This window comes from Equus przewalskii, chromosome X (assembly GCF_037783145.1).
Source record: "Equus przewalskii isolate Varuska chromosome X, EquPr2, whole genome shotgun sequence".
Classification (NCBI taxonomy): domain Eukaryota; kingdom Metazoa; phylum Chordata; class Mammalia; order Perissodactyla; family Equidae; genus Equus; species Equus przewalskii.
In genome coordinates this window covers 96,878,055-96,897,934 of record NC_091863.1, presented here as the reverse complement: position 1 = coordinate 96,897,934, position 19,880 = coordinate 96,878,055, and the positions used below count along the sequence as shown (strand labels likewise).

The following is a 19,880-nucleotide window of genomic DNA, read 5'->3' as shown; positions in this document are numbered from 1 at the left end:
CTTGCATTTAACAAACTTGGATAAAATCTATAAATTTAAATAACTTGGAGTAATGGTGTGACTTATTAGGCACTTTGAAGCAATTCTGTCAGAACTTTGTATTGGAATATCATGAGTTGTGTTTTATTTAACATAGGCAAGGATGTTTTTGAGGCCTTCTATAAGAAAGATTTAGCCAAGCGCCTGTTAGTTGGGAAGAGTGCATCTGTAGATGCTGAAAAATCAATGCTGTCCAAACTTAAACATGGTATGTTTGTCATTCATTCTGTCTTTGATTTCTGAGGGAAAGTTAGCTTAAGTTTTGCTTTTTTCAGTCGATTGCCTCTTTAGTCAATCATTGTTTGTGTGATGAAAATGTAAAATAGCTCAGGAGATTTCCAATCTGTTGTACATATCCAGCACTGTTGTTGGTTTTTTTATAGTGAAGCATTGTTCTTGTTTTTATTTGTATAAAAATTTCCCATTTATCTTATGCCTAAATAGTAGGTAAGGTTACTACAGGATTAAAGAGTTTCACTCTGAATTAGTGGGGCATACACTTTGGGGTAAGGATTTTTTTTTTCTTGTGAATGGTTAAATACCATATTTCATGCTAAAGTAAGTTTTGCATTTCATGTTTTCAATTTTAAATTGTTTTTACCACTTTAAAATATTATGAATGTGTAAACATCTTTAATAGAATGTGGAGCTGCTTTCACCAGCAAACTTGAAGGAATGTTTAAAGACATGGAACTTTCTAAAGACATCATGATTCAGTTCAAACAGGTAAAAGTGAGTTAAACTCTTACTTAATTCCTCGAACTTAAATATATTTAGTTATCTCCTTGCTGTGGTGTGTGCTGAAGAGGATAAATAGAAACATGTTTGTTGTACATGCTTCATAGCACCTTAGATGGTATTCACAGTAGAGAAAAATACCACCAATGAAATGTAAGTATATCTGACCTACTTCTGAATTTATTCTCAATATACACCCAAGATAACACAAAAGTAGAAATAAAATGTATTGAACTGAAGTCAGGACAAGAAAAGCTGTAGCTAGGTAGTGAGAACAGGGCTTTCTCCAGCATCTAATCACTGTTGGCTATTTGCATGTTCAAAGCTGGCAATGTGGAAGAAGGGAGGTGATAGAGTGGTTGTATAAGGCCTTTGGGGACATTGGGAATGAAAAGCTAGATGCACAGTTTTGCAGATGTTGGTAGAAGGTGATTTTGAAATATTTAAGAGCATAGGTAATAGTGATATCAAATTAGATTTTCTTCTCTTAGGGTTTTAGTAATGACTTCTTTACCACTGTATTGCTACAGTGGGAAGTGAGAGTGGAAGACTCAAGAAAAAGATCAGGGTCAGTAGGATCATGGGTCCTATAGTAGCTACAGAATAGGGTTTATCTGCTTTGCCCTTTCCCCTTCTTCTTCCTTCCCCACTTCAGGTCACCCCCTGCAAACAGGCAGTGGAACAAGTGAAAAACCGGAGACTTGGGCTTGCTGGTGGGGTGAGGAATGGGGGTTGCTGCAAGGTGTTCCAAGCCCACATAGGGGTCTCCAAAGGTGGGGACTGCAGGTGGTATGGGGGAAAGAATGGAGAAGAGATCCTGTAAACAGCCCAGCCATATGTGAGAAATTATTTAAGTTGATAATGCCTCTAACGAGGTCATGTGATCCTTGTCTGCCATTACACCAAAATGTTAACCAATGCACTTTTCTAGTGCATTTAATATAGGCTTCATTTTTAGTCCTTTTAATATTGCCTTTTATTTTAAAGATGGTCAGTATTTGCATGTAATTTTATAATGGGAAACTTCTTTAATTGGTCATTTTTATGACATGAAATGTATGCACTTTTGTTTTTAAGATCTCAACATGTGTGTTTATCTTATTGTAGTATATGCAGAACCAGAATGTACCCGGGAATATTGAATTAACTGTGAATATCCTGACAATGGGTTATTGGCCAACTTACGTGCCTATGGAAGTCCATTTACCACCAGAGGTAAGAATTGCTGTTTAGGACTTTGAGTTATAAGCATAGAAATGTATGACACTTCCATTTTGCTTGTCATTGAACAATTAAATACTTTTTAAAAGTTTGTGTCAATAAGCACACCAGCACCAAATGCCAAATGTTTTAATATTTTGCTCTTCTATTTATATTACTCTTGAATTTATATCATTAGAGCACAGCTAATGATGCCACGTTTCTGGGTCCAGAGGCAATTTCCCTGACTTGTCTTTCAGTTCCCCAGATTGTACCCATCACTCTGCCCAGCAGTCAGAAATTCTTGCCCATGTGTCCCCTGGGGGTTGGATTGCTGAGTGATGGGTACGTGAGTAAACCCATCCTAACTCTTGGGGAAAAGTCTAACTCAGGACTGAAGTTTAGGAAAAGGGTTAAGCCTAGAGAGATAGATACTGAGAATCCTCCATGGAGATGATCATGGAAGCCCAGGGAGTAGATCTCTCTCCTTAAGGAAGAGGATGTAGAAATAGGAAGAAAAGGGCTGAGGCAGAGCTTGGGAAAAGGCTCACATTTGGCAGGTGGTGGGAAGAAGAACCTGTGAAGGAAACTAGTGAAGAAGCAATAGTGAGATAAAGGAACCAGCATGGTGCAGAGGCACAAAAGCCACTGGTGGTGAATGTTTCAAAAGAGAGAATGATTAAATGTTGCAGAGAGATCAAAGTGTAAAGACTAATGTCATTAGATTTTGTAGTGGAGAGATCATTACCTTACATCAAAGTGATCGGTGGACCTACTGGGTAGCGTCTTAGAAATTTCCAGAAATTATTACACATGAAGTATAAAATAAATAAAACGTGAAGAGTAGCAATTGTGATACTGGATACAGAGCTTAAATAAAGCTTTATTTTATTTACCGTAGATGGTAAAACTTCAGGAAATTTTCAAGACATTTTACCTAGGCAAACATAGTGGCAGGAAACTTCAATGGCAGTCAACTCTAGGACACTGTGTACTAAAGGCAGAATTTAAAGAGGTAAGTGGATGTTCCTAGAACTTACTTTTCACCTTCATCTTTTGATATTGAGGTCATCCCTCTTAACCTGAAGGTTTAAGCTACTTTATAAATTTATCTTAAATATCTGCATGGTACAGTGATAGTTTGTCACAGCTTTGTGTATATTATAAGAATGTGGTCTTTTCCACAGTTAATTGGTCCTGCTGCAAAACCAAAAATAACAACCCTTTTCTCCTACCCTTTCCCCACCTGTGGATGCAGAATTTTCATTGCCACTTCTTCATAGGAAACTTCGTGTTACTAGGAGCTAGAGGATGGAGTGGGTGTTAAGGGGAACCTAGTTCCCATAACTAATTTCAAAAATTTCCCACGGCTTTTCATAACTAATCTGAATCAAACAAGTCGGAAACGCATTTGAAATAGTGATTTCTTGCTTCTCGTGATAAATATCTGTAATGACACATAAGGCTGAGTTATTAATTTTCATTACTTTGTTGTTCTGTTTTAATTATAAGGCTTAAAAAAAATACCTGTAGAAAGGTCACCCAATCCTTGCTCCTATTTTAGGTAGGATCACACCTAAATCCTACACTGAACATACTGGCTTTTCTGGATAATGTTAATCCATGTTTCTAAATCCACTAATTGAAAAATGCTTTTCCTGTAAGAGATTAGTTATTTGATTAATTTTTCATGTGTTTTAAAAAAAATGATGGCTAAACACTGCTGTTTCTCCAACAGGGTAAAAAAGAACTCCAGGTCTCTCTCTTTCAAACACTGGTGCTGCTAATGTTTAATGAGGGAGAGGAGTTCAGTTTAGAAGAGATCAAGCAGGCTACCGGAATAGGTTGGTGTTGAATCAGTTGATTAGCAAGCAATATTCAGTGTCCACTACGTGCACTCCACTAGATTAAGAGCTTTGGGGGGATACAAAGAAATAATCCCTCTCCTCAGCACGCATAATATCACCATGGGGAAAGGGGGAAATGACACTGGAAATTCACAACCAATAAGTACCAATCTGGTGCTGAGTAGGAGTGTGTTAGGAGTTCAGCAAAGGAAGAGATCACTGTGGACTGGCGCAATTGGGAAAGCCTTCGTGAAGGAGGTGGGACTTGAGCTGGGTCTTTAAGTTTTAGTTAGAGAGAAGGCATATGCTGCAAGGGGAAATATTGTGAGAAAAGGCTTGGAGATGGGAATGAGCACAGTGTGGGCAGGAGTCATGAAGAGTTTAACTGCAGCATAGAGTACAGTCATGCATCGCTTAACAACAAGGATGCCTTCTGAGAAATGTATCCTTAGGTGATTTTGTTGTGTGAACATCATAGAGTGTACTTACGCAACCTAGATGGTATCGCCTACTACATACCCAGGCTATGTGGTACTTATAGGACCTCCGTCATATATGTGGTCTGTTGTTGACCGAAACGTGGTTATGTGGCATGTGACCATAGTGAGATATGAAGTTAGATAGATAAGATGGGTAGAGCCTGATCATGGAGAGCCTTAGGAATCCAGTGGATGAAACCTACATTGTAGGGTCTCAAGTGTGTATATACACACATAATGGAAGTGACTTATTTGGACAACTTACCTGGAGTCAGTAGACTATAGGGCAGCTTGGAGGATGAAGAGATTCCAGTCCAGAAGCTAGTGGGGTAATTCAGGCATAAAGTGATGAGGGGCTTAGACTAGAATGAGGGCAATGAGAATGGAGAAGAGGCATCTCTAAGCAAACAACTACTAGGTACGTGGAGGATGAAGGAGAAGGAAGAGTTAAAAGATGATTGCAGGGTTTCTCACCAGAGTTGGTTGGTAGCTTCACGACTAACAGTTGGAAAGAGGACACAGTTTTATGGGGAAGAAGATGAATGAAATTTTGGACATAACTGGAGTTGATGGTAATAAAATAGCCAGGTGGAAGTGTCCTTTAAATGTGGGACTAGAAAGAAGTGAGATGTCATTTCTGAAGATTTGGTAGTTATCCACATGGAATAATTGAAGCCTTTAGAGGATAACCAGGAAAAAAGCCATTGTATAGAACAAAGGAAGTTACTGATGACGTTGGGGAAAAAAGGAAACAGTTTTAGTAGAGGGATGGATGGAAGCTAGATTGAGGTTGAATGTCACTGTTTGTATTGATGAGCAAGTAACAAATAACTAAGCTGCTGTTTCTTCTTCAGAGGATGGAGAGCTGCGGAGGACACTGCAGTCATTGGCCTGTGGCAAAGCTAGAGTTCTGGCGAAAAATCCAAAAGGCAAAGATATCGAAGATGGTGACAAGTTCATTTGTAATGATGATTTCAAACACAAACTCTTCAGGATAAAGATCAATCAAATTCAGATGAAAGAAACGGTATTTCTTTTGCATTCTCCTCATCCTAATGCACTGGAATTATGTGTGTTCATAATAAAAATTTATAAAGAAGATTTTATGCTTATAATACTACCACTAACATTTTTTGTTCCTATATCTAGCTCAGTGTATTTCATGATTGGATTTTGCAGTTTTTTTTTTTTTTAAAGGTTTTATTTTTCCTTTTCCTCCCAAAGCCCCCCACCCCCCCCCCCCCCCCGGTACATAGTTAGTTGTGGGTCCTTCTAGTTGTGGCATATGCGATGCCGCCTCAGCATGGCTCGACAAGCAGTGCCATGTCCAAGCCCAGGATTCGAACTGGCAAAACCCTGGGCCACAGAAGCAGAGCGCGCAAACTTAACCGCTCGGCTAAGGGGCCGGCCCCTGGATTTTGCAGTGTTTTTGGAGGGAGGTACACACAATTGGGCCTGACACTCAGTGTAGTTTTATATCCTGCTTTTTCTGTTTAACATTAAATCTTTAGAATTTTTCTTTGCCATTAAAAATCTTCATAAAATGACAGATGGCCACACAGTATTCTTTTACATGGCTATTATAATTTATTCAACCGATGTCCACTGTTGGGCAATTAAATTCATAACTTTTCAGTATTGTAAATAAAACTGCAAGAAACATCCTTGTACCTAAATGTTAATTTCTTTGAGCCTTCCTTTATGATAAATTCATGGAAGTAGATCTTTTGGGTAAAAGAGTGTGAACATTTTAAGAGTCCTAGTACGTAGTGCCATATTGTGTTCCAGAAAGGCTGGACCAATTTACACTGTTTAGCAGCCTGAGTGCTTGTCTTAATGGTGCCTTCACCAGCACTAAAGATTGTTTTCTTTTTTAAATCTTTGCCAACTTGCTTGGTGAAAAATCTGAATGATTTAGTTAGTATTTCTTTGCTTAACAGTGAATATTTTGTTAGTTTTTGCCATTTGAATTTGTAAGAGATGTTTACTAAGGAAACGATCAACTGCAGCATTTGAAACTAGTTGGTTTCCAGTCCAACAAGGTTTAATGCAGTACTTGAGAAAAAGTTTTAATGTGGCGCTGAGGTCAGTAACTCAGACAAGCTCCTTTCTTGTTTACATTCACATCAAAGATGTAATAATCCCTTAGAAGATTATTGTCTTTTTAAAACGTTTATGCTGTATCAGAAAGAAACTGACTGCAAAAAGCCCTAACTGTTATTTTTAATTAGGTGCTAAAGATGAACGTTTTTTCTTTAGCATTAAAATTGGTAAACTGACTCCTAAACACTTAAATTTCTGTTATTCTTGAATGATTATAGGCACTACCTGTGCATTTCTGATTTATATATTACAAAATAAAAATTTTTTTAAAAAAGTTTGACTCCAGTTAGCTTAGCTAGTTAGTACCATGCTTTGAGTCAGAGGTCAGAGTCAGTCACTTTTACAAATAAGCTAATGTCATGCAGAAATCTGGTCAGTAACCCATTGTGATACATTTAGAAGATTTTGAGGACAGAGTAAAAGAAAATGATAAATTCTGTATTAGCCGCCTCTACTTCTAGAAAGGCAACTTGAGGGGCTGGCCCCGTGGCTGAGTGATTAAGTTCACGTGCTCCGCAGCAGGCGGCCCAGTGTTTTGTTGGTTCGAATCCTGGGCACGGACATTGCACTGCTTGTCAGGCCACGCTGAGGCGGTGTCCCACATGCCACAACTAGAAGGACCCACAACTAAAATACACAACTGTGTACCGGGGGGCTTTGGGGAGAAAAAGGGAAAAAACTTAAAAAAAAAAAAATAGAAAGGCAACTTGAAAGATGGTATTTTTTTGTTAACTAATATTGGCATTACTTCATTGGTGAGGGGCAATATAATTAGGTCAGAAAGGAGTTATGTTTGTAGGGTTTTTTCTGTCATTGTCTATTTGTAAGGTTCCTTTAGATAATTCAGTATATTTAAAGCATTAACAGTGTGTCATGTACACAAAATGTATCATTTATGTAAGTAATCAAGTTTCACTTCAGGTACAATTCCTGAGTTTAAAACTTTTTTTGTTAGGTTGAGGAACAAGCAAGCACTACAGAGAGAGTATTTCAAGATAGACAGTATCAAATTGATGCTGCAATTGTTCGAATTATGAAGATGAGAAAGACACTTAGCCACAATCTCCTTGTTTCGGAAGTGTACAACCAGTTGAAATTTCCAGTTAAGGTAGGTACTTCTGTGTTTCCATATTGAGCTTGTTATATGTAAAAGAGTACGTTAGGTTTTCAGACACGAATCTTACAAACACGGATTAAAGCCTCAAGACCATTTGGAGGGACAGATTTATCATGCTCATATATATGATTCAAAAAAACCTTTGTTGGCATATGTGGGCAGCTGTGACAAAAGGGGAGAACAATTTATAAAAGCTTATACTTGAAAGTTTAGCAGCTGAATGAATCTGAAATTTCCAAGTTCATTTATTGTGTTTGTTTTGAGCTTCTTTGTTATTTTTTTTCTTCCTTGAAATAACTTGGTATTTGACAGATTTGGTTATTTTAAATTAAATTAAATCTCCTGTTTAGTTAGCTTATATAAGTGTCCTTAAACTCTATACAGATAACTAGTCATCATTAGGCGTCTTTTTGAAAAGTTTAGCCATAGTTCTGGCAAACTGAAATTGGTCATTAAATGGACATGTTCCAATGTAAATGCCCAATAATAAAGAGGCTTAGACAGTGTGGTGTTGTACTGGAGTGTTTAACAAGTTTTAAAAGATTCCCAAATCCTCACAATGATAAACACTTAATAGAGTTTGGACAGATTCTTGGCTGTTGGGGTTCTCATGAGCTTTGAGTTTAGGTAAATCACTTCACCTCGTTGATCTTGTTTCCTCATTTGTAAAATGAGGATAATGATGGTACTTACCCCATAGGATTTCTGTGAGGCTTAAATGAGATAATGTAAGTGAAAAATTTAACACTGGGCCTGGCACATAGTAAGTGCTCACTAGCTGTTAATTCTAATAAGGTTGGCTTTCTCTCCTCTCCAAACCTAATACTGCCTTGTTATTACCACACTCTCACCCTCATGCTCTGCCTAATAACCATTTCACTTCCAGCCAGAGAGATCAGCGAGGCTAGGCAAGTTAGAGGATAACTATAGTAAATATTGTGCTGATATTCTAGGTCCCTCACCATAATTAAGAGAAAGCCATTTTGATTTTCAGACCTCGGAATTACTGGGTAAAATTACTGGCTGAAATTTTGGCTGCCCCATCAGACTACTTTCCCTCTTTACCCCACTTGATTAAGTGAACATTTTACATAATCTGGAAAACTCTGTATTAGCAAGCAAGATTATAGTCTTTTTATAAGCTAGATACAAAAGACAGTGGAATTTTGTCATGGAAGAGCTAAGAATGCAATCATGAGGATAAGCTGTAACGTTTCTTGATGATTTTTATAACCACAAGTAGGATTCAGAAATCCAAATCATTTATAGTAGGTAACAGTTAAATCTCACATTAAAGCTGAAATACCAAAATCTGAAATATGAGATGATACTTCACTCATCAAACCATTTGTAGTAGTCGTTAGTGATTTCCCCAGTAAATTTTTTATTTAATTTATAAAAATGCAACCTAACTTTGAGAACTAGCTTTTGCCCAAAGTAAAGGTCTACTTATCTTTTCAAACTGTTTTGGCAAAACTAAATAGCATTCTGTTTCCCTAAACAATATGTTCCTCATGTGAAATTAGGATAAGTTAGTCTTTTGTATTTAGCTGTGCAGAGAATAGCTGGTTCTTAGAAAACCTTTTTAAAATAGAGAAGTAATAGAAAGTATCACATAACAATATGACAAGGTGTGACAGTATATGTGTAATAAAAAACATTTCTTAACCTGGCTTATTTTCATTACACTTTTCTCTTTAAAAATTTAAGGAGATTTAAAAAATAAAAATTAAGGAGATTACATTAAATCAGTGAGCCAAAACTGTTTTTTTTTTAAATGGGGTATTGATAAATGGACTTAGCCAATGATTATGAGCTTTGCACTAAAAATTTGCCCTCTTTTACAGCCTGCTGATCTTAAGAAGAGAATAGAATCATTAATTGACCGGGACTACATGGAAAGAGATAAGGAAAACCCAAATCAGTACAACTACATTGCATAAAACGTTGGCCTTGCAGCATTGATGTAATAAGCAGTAGCCAGTGGATAAACTAACCTGTTGATCCTATATTATTTGACTTCTTTTATACTACCGATGACCAAATGAAGCAGTGTAATGGAAATAGTTGAGTGGACTTTTTCAGTGGTTAACATGCCCATTTAAAGAGTAATACTTACCTTTAAGAAGAATGTTGTTGAACTCTTTGCATGTTATTTAGTATGATGTGCAGAAAACTCTTAAGAAAGTACCTGGTCTTCATGATTCCTCTTTGGAACTGGGGAAGAGGTCCCTATGGCTGTTAAAAGAGGAGGGGGGATTCTTATACACCATTAATTATGAAGCAAAAGGTTTATTTGCTTAAAATGTCATTTAAAGATACTTAAACTGCATGCAGACTTTATTTACTGTACAGAGTTCTGGATGTATTTATCAAATAGAAAAACCACCCTGGACTTGGTTGTACACTTGTTTTGTGATTTCCCTTGAAAAGAAAAATAAGTTGTCACAGCTATTGATATTTTACTAAGTAATGTTCTGTTACACTGAAAGGGATGTTTTAAAAAAAATTTATTTGGAAACAAGTTTTCAAGTAGAGGGACAGTTGCTTACCTAATCTCTTATATATGCACATCCTAAAATTTTCCATTTGTGACTCTGGGATGTGTATATGGCTTAGCCCTCAGTTTACTGTGCTGATTAACAGGTACTTATAAAAATAGCTGAAATAGAAAATTGGTGATCAGTTGTACTAGAAGAACATGGTAGGAGAGAAAAATCCAACTTTCTTCATATTAAAAATGAATACAATACGAACATCGCAAAAGAGACCAAAACCCACATATTTGTAAATTTTTACAGGAGCAAAAATTCATCAACTAGTTTTCAACTTCCTTTAATGTTGTTTGCACAGTTTTGTCTTTAACTTGGACCAATTATAGATTGTTACAGGCTTCCTAGGATTTAGCATTCCTGTTTTCTCTACCAAAGTTTATTTTGGAAGCACCCCAACTCTTTGTTGGTGAATGAGTCTTTCCTATTCAGATGTAAAATTCCTTCCTCTTTTTCCCCACACACCCCCTAGTTTGGAATTTCAAATTCTGTTTCATGCTGATCTTACTCCTTTCAAAATTGCTTGAAGATAAGGATTCTCATAGCCACTGGACACCTACTTTTCAGGGGAATGTCCTAGAATTGTTCATACATAAAAAATAGCAAAAGTATTGTTCTTCAAATTGATAATGTGAGTAAAAGGCTTCTCTTTACCATCAGTAGTTTTTTGTTTTTGTGGGGTTCTTTGTTTTTTGGGTTTTTTTTTTTTTTTTTTTGCTTCCTTGTTTGTTTTTCCTTGAAGCTTTGAAGGGAATTGATCTTGGAAGAGAAGCAGAAAATTTTGTTTTTATTTTGTTAAAAATCAGAACAGCTTTAATGCTTTTTGCAACAGTATACTTCCTTGACTATCTGGAGCCGTTAGAATAAATACCTAGGTCCTAACTGTCAACTGAGGAGACCTGCTCTTGTGTCTGCTGTTGATTGTTTTCTTGAATTCTCAAAGACCTGTGACCAGTCATTAAAAAGAAGTTGCCTGTTTCTCATTTAATTGCATCAACTTGCACAATGTTGGTTAACAATATGTGGTATTTAGAATGCCTTCCGAATTCTTTTTGAGTAGCCATTGCCTTTATTTTCTCAACTCCTCCTTGGTTTCCTTACATGAGCTCATCTGACAAGAAAATGCAGCTATCTTGTTCTCTCTCTACTGGACCATCGACCTCAGTGTTCTAACTCACCCCTGATGGTCTCTGAGATAAGTAGACTATATTCCATGAGACTTGATAGTTACACTTAAGGAATTTTTAGGTAGAATTGGTCCTGTTAGGAGGAGACTCTTGGTGTCACCTTTGTTATCTTGAAAGCTGGTCCCTTCCCTGAGGCTCTTAATTTTTTGAAAACTTGATGCTGTTTCAGCTGAAAACTTGGCAAGACTATTAAAAAACAAGTTGAAGGGAGCTGTTTAAGAAATTGAAAAGTCATTGCAAACAAAATCGGATAATTGTGACTTTCAGTTCTGTATCAGTTGAATTTTTGTGCTCTTTTCCCTGTGTACGTGGTGGTTCTATTTTTCTCCAATAAAACTTTTATTTAAAAAAAGTTTGTAGAGAAGATCTTTAAAATACAAATATGTTAAGAAAGTTATAAAACCATAGAACTTAAAATCTTCCTAATTTAGTGAATTCTCATTTGTCAATTTTGTCATTTTTTAAATTTCTCTTTTTATTTTTGTGGTGGTTTGGTGATAATGCTATAGGAATGTGGAGGAGGGTATGGAAAAGGGTGAGTAAAATTCCCAGGAATCCTCAAGGTGGGTATTTATTCTTAAATGGCATATTTTAGAAAAATCAAATACAAGTATGAACATTGTTTCATTCAAATCCTCAAAGTCAAATAGTTTCATGAAGTCGGTATGAAACTAGTCTAGATTTAAGTTGAGGGGAGAAGGAGCAATTAAATGTACTCTTGTTTTAGTCATGGCACTTGATCCGCCTTGTCTGTTAATGTGAGCTCTGGGCCATATGCTCTCAGAGTAAGATGCTCCTTGAGAACCTTACCAAATCAGAGATCAAGAAGCTTTTTTGAACCCAGTTCCTGAGTCTGCTGAATGGTCTTAACATGTTGTCTAGCCATACTCTTGAAATTCTTATCTTGTACGTGTGCATAGAGTTCAGGAAATCGGTTTATTCTGTATATCTGTGTTTCAGGATTTTTGGAAGTTTGTTTTTTAATCTTAATATCCATATATCTTTTTTACATTAGCTGTTTTTTGTTTGTTTTAATGACCATTCTGTTTAATGCTGTGAATGGCAGGAGTGTTATAAACATGTTCTGTTCTCTCATCTACATAAAATTGCCAAAACAAATTGTTCATTAAAAAGAAAAGAGTAGTACTAATGGGAATTTGCATAATTATGCTTTATATGGTATCCTTGCTAATGCTTCGTTAATCAATAATTTTCAGTTTCCAACAAAAAATTTGAATAATGAACAGATTTGTTCACCTGAAAACACTTGGTTCAAATTTAACACTTTGTTCATTTTTTTCCTTTTTCCTTGCTATTAAAGAGTATTTCTTTTTTTGAACAGGCACATAACATACTTTTATAATTAACAATCCTTAGAATTTGTCTAGCATAGTAAAAAAAATCGAACTTTTCTTTTGTAGAACCTTTTATATTTGATGTAGAATATAAGAATGTGCTGCAGATGCAGATTGCAACTTAATAGTTTTGCAAGCTATGAAAACAGATTCTCCTATCCTCTTATTCTTAGAATAAAATCTTTTAAAACATTTCTTTAATGAAAATTTTTTTGTTGTAAAATACACATAACATAAAATTAACCATTTTAAAGTGTACAATTCAGTGACAGTACATTCACTATTTTGTGCAACCTTCACCATTCTTTAGTTCCAGAACATTTTCATCTCAAAAAGTTTTTAATATAATTAAGTCCAATAAATCTACTTTTTCTTTTGTTGCTTTTGCTTTTGGTGTCATAGCAAAGAAACAAGCTAATGATGATATACCCCTATGTTTTCTTGTAAGAGTTCTATTGTTTTATTCCTTACATTCCTCTCATTTGAGTTAAATTTTGTATCTGGTATCAGGTAAAGGTCCAACTTCATTCCTTTGTATATGGATATCCAATTGTCCCAGCACCATTTGTTGAAGAGTCTGTTCTTTTCGCCATTGAATAGTCGTATCATCCTTGTTGAAAATCAATCGACCCTAGCTCTATAGGTTTATTTCTGGACTTTCAATTCTATTCCATTGATCTATGTATCAGTTGTTATGTCAGTAATACACTGTTTCGATTACTATAGCTTTTTAGTAAGTTTTGAAATCGAAAAGTGTGAATCCTCCACTTCTTTTTCAAGACTGTTTAGCTATTCAGATCCCTTGCTACTGCATATGAACTTTAGGATCAGCTTTTCTATTTCTGCAAAAAAGGCCATTGAGATTTTGATAGGGGTTGCATTAAATACAGTGATCACTTTGGGGCTATTACCGTCTTAACAGTATTAAATCTTCTAGTCCATGAATACATGATGACTTCCCTTTTTATTTAAACCATTTGTTTTAGGTCTCTTAAAAATTTTGTTCAGAAATACAGTCATGCATCGCTTAACGATGGGGATACACTCTGAGAAATGCGTTGTTAGGTGATTTCTTCATTCTGCGAACACCATAGATTTGTACTTACATAAACCTAGATGATATAGCCTACCGCACAGCTAGGTACTAATGGTCCTAATCTTATGGGACCACCATTGTTTATGCGGTCCGTAGTTGACTGAAACGTCATTATTTGGCGCATGACTGTATTTTGTACTTTTCACTGTACAAGTCCTGCATCTTCCTGGTTAAATATGTTCCTGTGTATTTTTGTTCTTTTTGCTGCTGTTGTGAATGGAATTTTCTTAATTTACTTTTCAGATTGCTCATTGCAAGTGTATACAGTTTTTGAGTGTTGATCTTGTACCCTGCAACTTTGCTGAATTGGTTTATTAGCTTTAATATATTTTTGTAGATTTTTAAGGATTTCCTATATGTAACATCTTTGTTGTCTACAAATATAGTTTTACTTCTTCCTTTCCAATTTGAGTGTGTTTTATTTCTTCGTCTTGCCAAATTTCTCTGGCTGGAGCTTACAATACGGTGTTGAATATAAGTGGCTAAAGTGGATGTCCTTGTCTTGTTCCTCATCTTATGGGGAAAGCTTACAGTCTTTCACCATTGAGTATGTTGGATGTGGGTGTTTCATAAATGCCCTTATCGTGTTGAGGGAGTTCCCTTCTATTCGTAGTTTTCTGAGTGTTTCTGTCATTAAAAAATGTTGAATTTTGTCGAATGCCTTTTCTACATCAGTTGAGGTAATCGTGAGGTTTTTTTCTTCATAAATTGGTGTATTCAACTGATTGGTTTTCATCTGTTGAGCCATGCTTGCATCCCTGACATAATCCCCACTTGGTCAAGATGTATAATCGTTTTGATATGCTGTCAGATTTGGTTTGCTAGTATTTTGTTGAGGATTTTTGCATCTAAATTCATAAAGAGATATTGGTCTGTAGTATTCTTGTGGTGTCTTTGTTTGGCTTTGGTATCTGGGTAATGTTGGCCTAATAAAATGAGTTATGAAGTGTTTCTTCCTCTTCTAGTTTTTGGAAGACTTTGAGAAGGATTAGTGCTAATTTTTTAAATATTTAATAGAGTTTACCAGTGAAGCCATCTGGTCCTTGACTTTTCCTTTATGGGAAAGTTTTAGGTTTTCTTTTTCTTTTCTCCCCAAAGCCCCAGTACATAGTTGTATATCCTAGTTGTATGTCCTTCTAGTTTTTTCTGTGTGGGATGCCGCCACAGCATGGCTTGATGAGCAGTGCATAGGTTCGCACCCAGGACCCGAACTGGTGAATCCCGGGCTGCAAAAATGGCGCACACAAACTTAACCATTACGCCACCAAGCCAGCCCCTATGGGAAAATTTTTGATTGTTGATTCAATGTCTTTATTTAAAGGTTTGGTCAGATTTTTTATTTCTTCTTGAGTCAGTTTTAGTGTTTTGTTTGTTTCTAGGAATTTGCCAGTTTCATCTTGGTTATCTAATTGGTTGGTGTACAGTTTGTTTATAGCATTCTTTTATAATCTTTTTGATTTCTGTAATGTTGGTTAGTAATGTCCTACTTTCATTTCTGATTTTAATAATTTGTCTCCTTTCTTAGTCTAGCTAAAGGTTTGTCAATTTTGTTTATCTTTTTAAAGAACCAACTTTTGAATTTGGTGTGTTTTTGTTTTTCTGTTCTCTGTTGCATTTATTTCCACTCTAGTCTTTATTGTTTACTTCCCTCTGCTAGCTCTGGGTTTAGTTTGCTCTTCTTCTTCTAGTTTCTTAAAGTGTAAAGTTAGCTTATTGATTTGAAATCTTTCTTTTTTAGTGTGTAGGCATTTACAACTATAAATTTCCCTCTGGGCACTGCTTTCACTCCATCTCATAAGTTTTAGTATATTATTTTTGTTTTCATTCATCTCAAAGTACTTTCTTTTTTTTTAAATAATTTTTTTTAAGATCTTATTTTTTTCCTTTTTCTCCCCAAAGCCCCCCAGTACATAGTTGTATGTTCTTCGTTGTGGGTCCTTCTAGTTGTGGCATGTGGGACGCTGCCTCAGCGTGGTTTGATGAGCAGTGCCATGTCTGCGCCCGGGATTCGAACCAACGAAACACTGGGCCGCCAGTAGCAGAGCACGTGAACTTAACCACTCGCCCACGGGGCCAGCCCCTCAAAGTATTTTCTAATTTCCTTTGTGATTTCTTCTTTGACTCAATGGTTGTTTAAGAATGTGTTGTTAAATTTCCACACACTGTGAAATTTTCAATTTTCCTTCTGTTAGTGATTTCTCATTTCATCCCATTGTGGTCAGGGACGATACTATGATTACAGGTCTTTTTAATTTACTGAGACTTGTTTGTGGCCTTTCACATAATTTATCCTGAAGAATGTTCCATGTGGACTTAATAAGAATGTGCATTTTGCTATTTTGGGTGAAGTGTTCTATATGTTTGCTAAGACAAGTAGGTTTATAGTGTTGTTCAAGTCCTCCGTTTCCTTATTGGTCTTCTGTCTTATTGTTTTATACACTATTGAAAGTTGAGTATTGAAGTCTCCAACTATTATGTGGAACTGTATTTCTCCCTTTAATTCTGTCAATTTTTGCTTAATATGTTTTGGAACTCTGTTAGGTGTGTACATGTATATGCTTGTTATATCTTCTTGGTGATTCATCTTTAATGTATATTGTTATTGTCTCTTGTAATAATACAGTTTTTTACTTAAAAGTCTGTTTGTCTGATATTAATAGAGACACCCTAGCTCTCTTTTGGTTACTCTTTGCATGCAGTATCTTTTTCCATTCTTTCTCTCTCAACCTATTTGTGTCTTGGGATCTAAAGTGAGTCTCTTGTAGACAGCCTATAGTTAATGTTTTCCTTTAATCCATTCTTCCAATCTCTATGTTTTTAAATTGGAGAGTTTAATCCACTTACATTTAAAATAATTACTGATAAGGAAGAACTTCTGCCTTTTTGCTATTTGTTTACTATATATCATATCTTTTGTTTTTCAAACCCTTTATACTGCCTTCTTTTGTGTTGGATTTTTTTGGTAGTATACCATTTTGATTCCCTTCTCATTCCTTTTTCTGTATATCTTTTAGTTTTTTCTTAGTGGTTACCCTGGGGATTGCAATTAACATCTTAAATTTATAACAAACTAGTATGAATTAATACCAGATTAGCTTCAGTAGTATATAAAACCTCTGCTCCTGTACACCTCCAACCCTCCTCCTTTACGTGGTGGTTGTCACAAATGACATCTTTATACATTGTGAACCCATTAACATAGAGGTAAAATCTTCTTTGTGTTCCTTAATCAGTCTTGAATAGTCAGTAAGGCATTAAGTTGAAAATAATGATCAAAAAGTAAGTTGTTTTCAGTTATTCATCTGTTTTGTTTTGATTAAAAGTCCCTCTATGCATAAAAGTATTTTCTTGTTCATTACTATATGTCAGAAGTTATTTTTTAAACATTTTGCAGATAGTAAGAAAGTTTTTATTAAGTGCAAAGACATCTATTCCATTGTTTGTTATTTGTCATTGGTGTTAATACCTTGTGAAAACATTTTAAAAAGGTAATTAGTTGCCTGAAAATTCTTCACAATGATTAACATTATGCCTAAAAGGCCACTATGAAATTTGCTAGATTTTTAAAAGACAACACACAAAAAAGTAAAGGCAGATTTTCTTAGAATCAGGTCTACATGATGAGTGGTGCTTCTATCCTAAAATTAGTTGCAGTACAGGCTGTGGAGTTGGCATCTTTCGAAGATTTTTTTCTTTTTTCTTTTATACATGTGATCATGTGCTTAAGGACAATCATTTTTTTTAATTGCTTTTTGGTAAGGAAAAATTGGCCCTCAGCTAGAATCTGTTGCCAATTTTCCTCTTTTTTTTCCTTCCCAAAGCCCCAGTGTATAGTTGTATATCCTAGTTGTAAATCGTTCTGGTTCTTCTGTGTAGGATGCTGCCACAGCATGGCTTGATAAGCAGGATGTAGGTCCATGCCCAGGATCCGAACCAGCAAACCTTTTCCAGGCCGCCGAAGTGGAGCATGCGAACTTAACCACTACCCACTGGGCTGACCCCAAAGATTTGTTTCTAATTACTCTCTGAGTTAAGGAACTCTGATTATGAGGCAGAAAGGTACTGCACATTTACTCCTTTTATCTAACTTTAAAAAATATTAAATTCTCACTGCCAGCCCGGTGGCACAGTGGTCAAGTTCACACGTTCTGCTTCAGCGGCCCAGGGTTCGCCAGTTTGGGGGACCTATGCACTGCTTATTAAGCCATGCTGTGGCAGGCATCCCACATGTAAAACAGGAACATGTGCACAGATGTTAGCTCAGGGCCAATCTTCCTCAGCAAAAAGAGGAGGATTGGCCACAGATGTTAGCTCAGGGCTAATCTTCCTCAAAAAAAAAAAGCTTAATACACTTTATAAAATGTTTAGAAATATCAAATGTCCTGCTTAACCTACATAGTTTTGCTTATTTTAAGAGGAAATTAGATATAGACAGCTCAAATATTTTAACCAAAAACAAGAGTAGCATAAAATCCTCAAAGATCTTTAAGTGCATGGGGCCTAAATTAGCCTTCTCACCCTACTGCTAGGTGTGCAGTAATAAACAGAGGGTCATTTCCCTCACAATTGAAGTGGATTAGAAAAGTTGATTGTTCCAGACCAGTATGTATAATTCCTACATAAAACAGATCATTAGGTTCTATAATCCAAGAATGTGTATTTTGGGGCTATCAGATTCTATTATAATATTTGAACATTCTGTTCATTTAATTTATAACATCATTCCAAAACAGACCATTAAAATGTGCTTTTTAGAAGAAAGGAGTGGGATGCAAGAAGAAATTGTGACCCCCAGTAATTGTTGAAATGTTCATATATCTAAATAAGTATTGACTAAATGTAAAAATGACTAATTTTGTTGGGGAAGGTAAAAATAAGATAGGCACTAAAATACTAATAAGCAAGGTAACATCGAAGATGGAAAGAGAGAGTTTGGAATTTAAATGTATTAAAATTTTTGTTCAGAAGAAAGATAAACTTTGGACTCTAAGTATGCATATTAAAATTTAGGGACACCTAGAAATCCCACTCCTAATTTACCTAAGAGGAATGAAAACTTATGTTCACACAAAAGCCTCTATGTAAAGGTTTGTAGTAGTTTTATTTATAGTTGCCAAAAACTTGAAACAACCAAAAATGGCCTTCAACTGGTGAATAGATAAACAGTGATTGGTGCGTCTCTGCAATGGAATACTACTACTCTGCAGTTATAAAGGAACAAACTATTGATACATTCAACAACATGAATAAATCTTTAATGCATTGTGCTAAGTGAAAGAAGCCAGAATTAAAAGGCTGCATATGGTTTAATTCCATTTACATCACATTATGCAAAAGGCAAGACTAAGAGTGAAAACAGATAAATGATTAGCGTGGGTTGGTGTAGGGAGAGGGGCTGACTACAAAGGGACAATAAGAGGGAATTTTGGGGGCTGATGATGCTTTGTATCTTAATTGTGGTGGTTCTACTATGCATTTGTAAAAACTTGGAAGTGTACACCAAAAAATGAATTTTACTGAATGTAAGTTAAAATTTTAGAAAATATTTTAAAGGTGACCCTAAAAGAATAAAAATAGAATGAATAACAGCCAAACCAGTAGAGGGGGGAAACGTGATCAGTCAAATAGAGTCAGGGAAAGGGTGCGATGGGGAAAGATAGCTTAGAAAAAGCAAAGTTAATACAAAGCACAAAATAATATGGCAGAGAGCGCTCCAATATAACCAAAAGGCCCCATAAAAAAAATCAAAAAGTCCACGGACTGGGAGAAGATATTCACAGTACATATAATCAACACAAGATTAGTATTCAGAAAATATACATAAGTTGTATAAGTCAATAAGAAAAACAGGCAACTCAAAAATGAGCAAGGAATATGAGTAGGCAATTCACAGAAGACAAAACCCAAGTGACCAATAAATTTATGAGATCAACCTCTGTAACGAGTGTAATACAACATAAAACAGTACAGTGCTATTTCACATGCATCCAATTGGCAAAAATGGAAAAGCCTCACAGCACTAGATGACGGTGACGAAGAGCCATGTAAACTCATCCATGGTAGGGATATGAGTTAGCACAACTACTTTGAAAAGCAATATGGTGAGATTTTGTAGTTAAAGGTGCCCACATCTTATGACTAAGCAATTCTAATCTTATATATCCTAG

At 35.8% G+C, this 19,880-nt stretch overlaps 1 protein-coding gene across 18 annotated transcripts in view; it reads left to right on the top strand.

Moving 5' to 3' along the window:
- Positions 1-14,119, top strand: part of CUL4B (cullin 4B) — a 44,017-nt gene extending 29,898 nt beyond the window's left edge. For 6 of the 18 annotated variants that reach the window (XM_070606074.1, XM_070606065.1, XM_070606068.1 and 3 more), the window contains 8 exons: positions 137-247; positions 680-771; positions 1,885-1,992; positions 2,879-2,992; positions 3,716-3,821; positions 5,158-5,330; positions 7,362-7,514; positions 9,371-14,119. In XM_070606074.1, the coding sequence (XP_070462175.1) occupies positions 137-247; positions 680-771; positions 1,885-1,992; positions 2,879-2,992; positions 3,716-3,821; positions 5,158-5,330; positions 7,362-7,514; positions 9,371-9,466 (953 nt within the window). In that variant the 3' untranslated portion in view covers positions 9,467-14,119. Of the gene's footprint in view, positions 1-136; positions 248-679; positions 772-1,432; positions 1,496-1,884; positions 1,993-2,878; positions 2,993-3,715; positions 3,822-5,157; positions 5,331-7,361; positions 7,515-9,370 lie in introns of all 18 variants that reach the window. The other 12 variants (XM_070606070.1, XM_070606069.1, XM_070606067.1 and 9 more) reach the window with 3 other exon arrangements.
- The last annotated feature ends 5,761 nt before the right edge of the window (positions 14,120-19,880 follow it).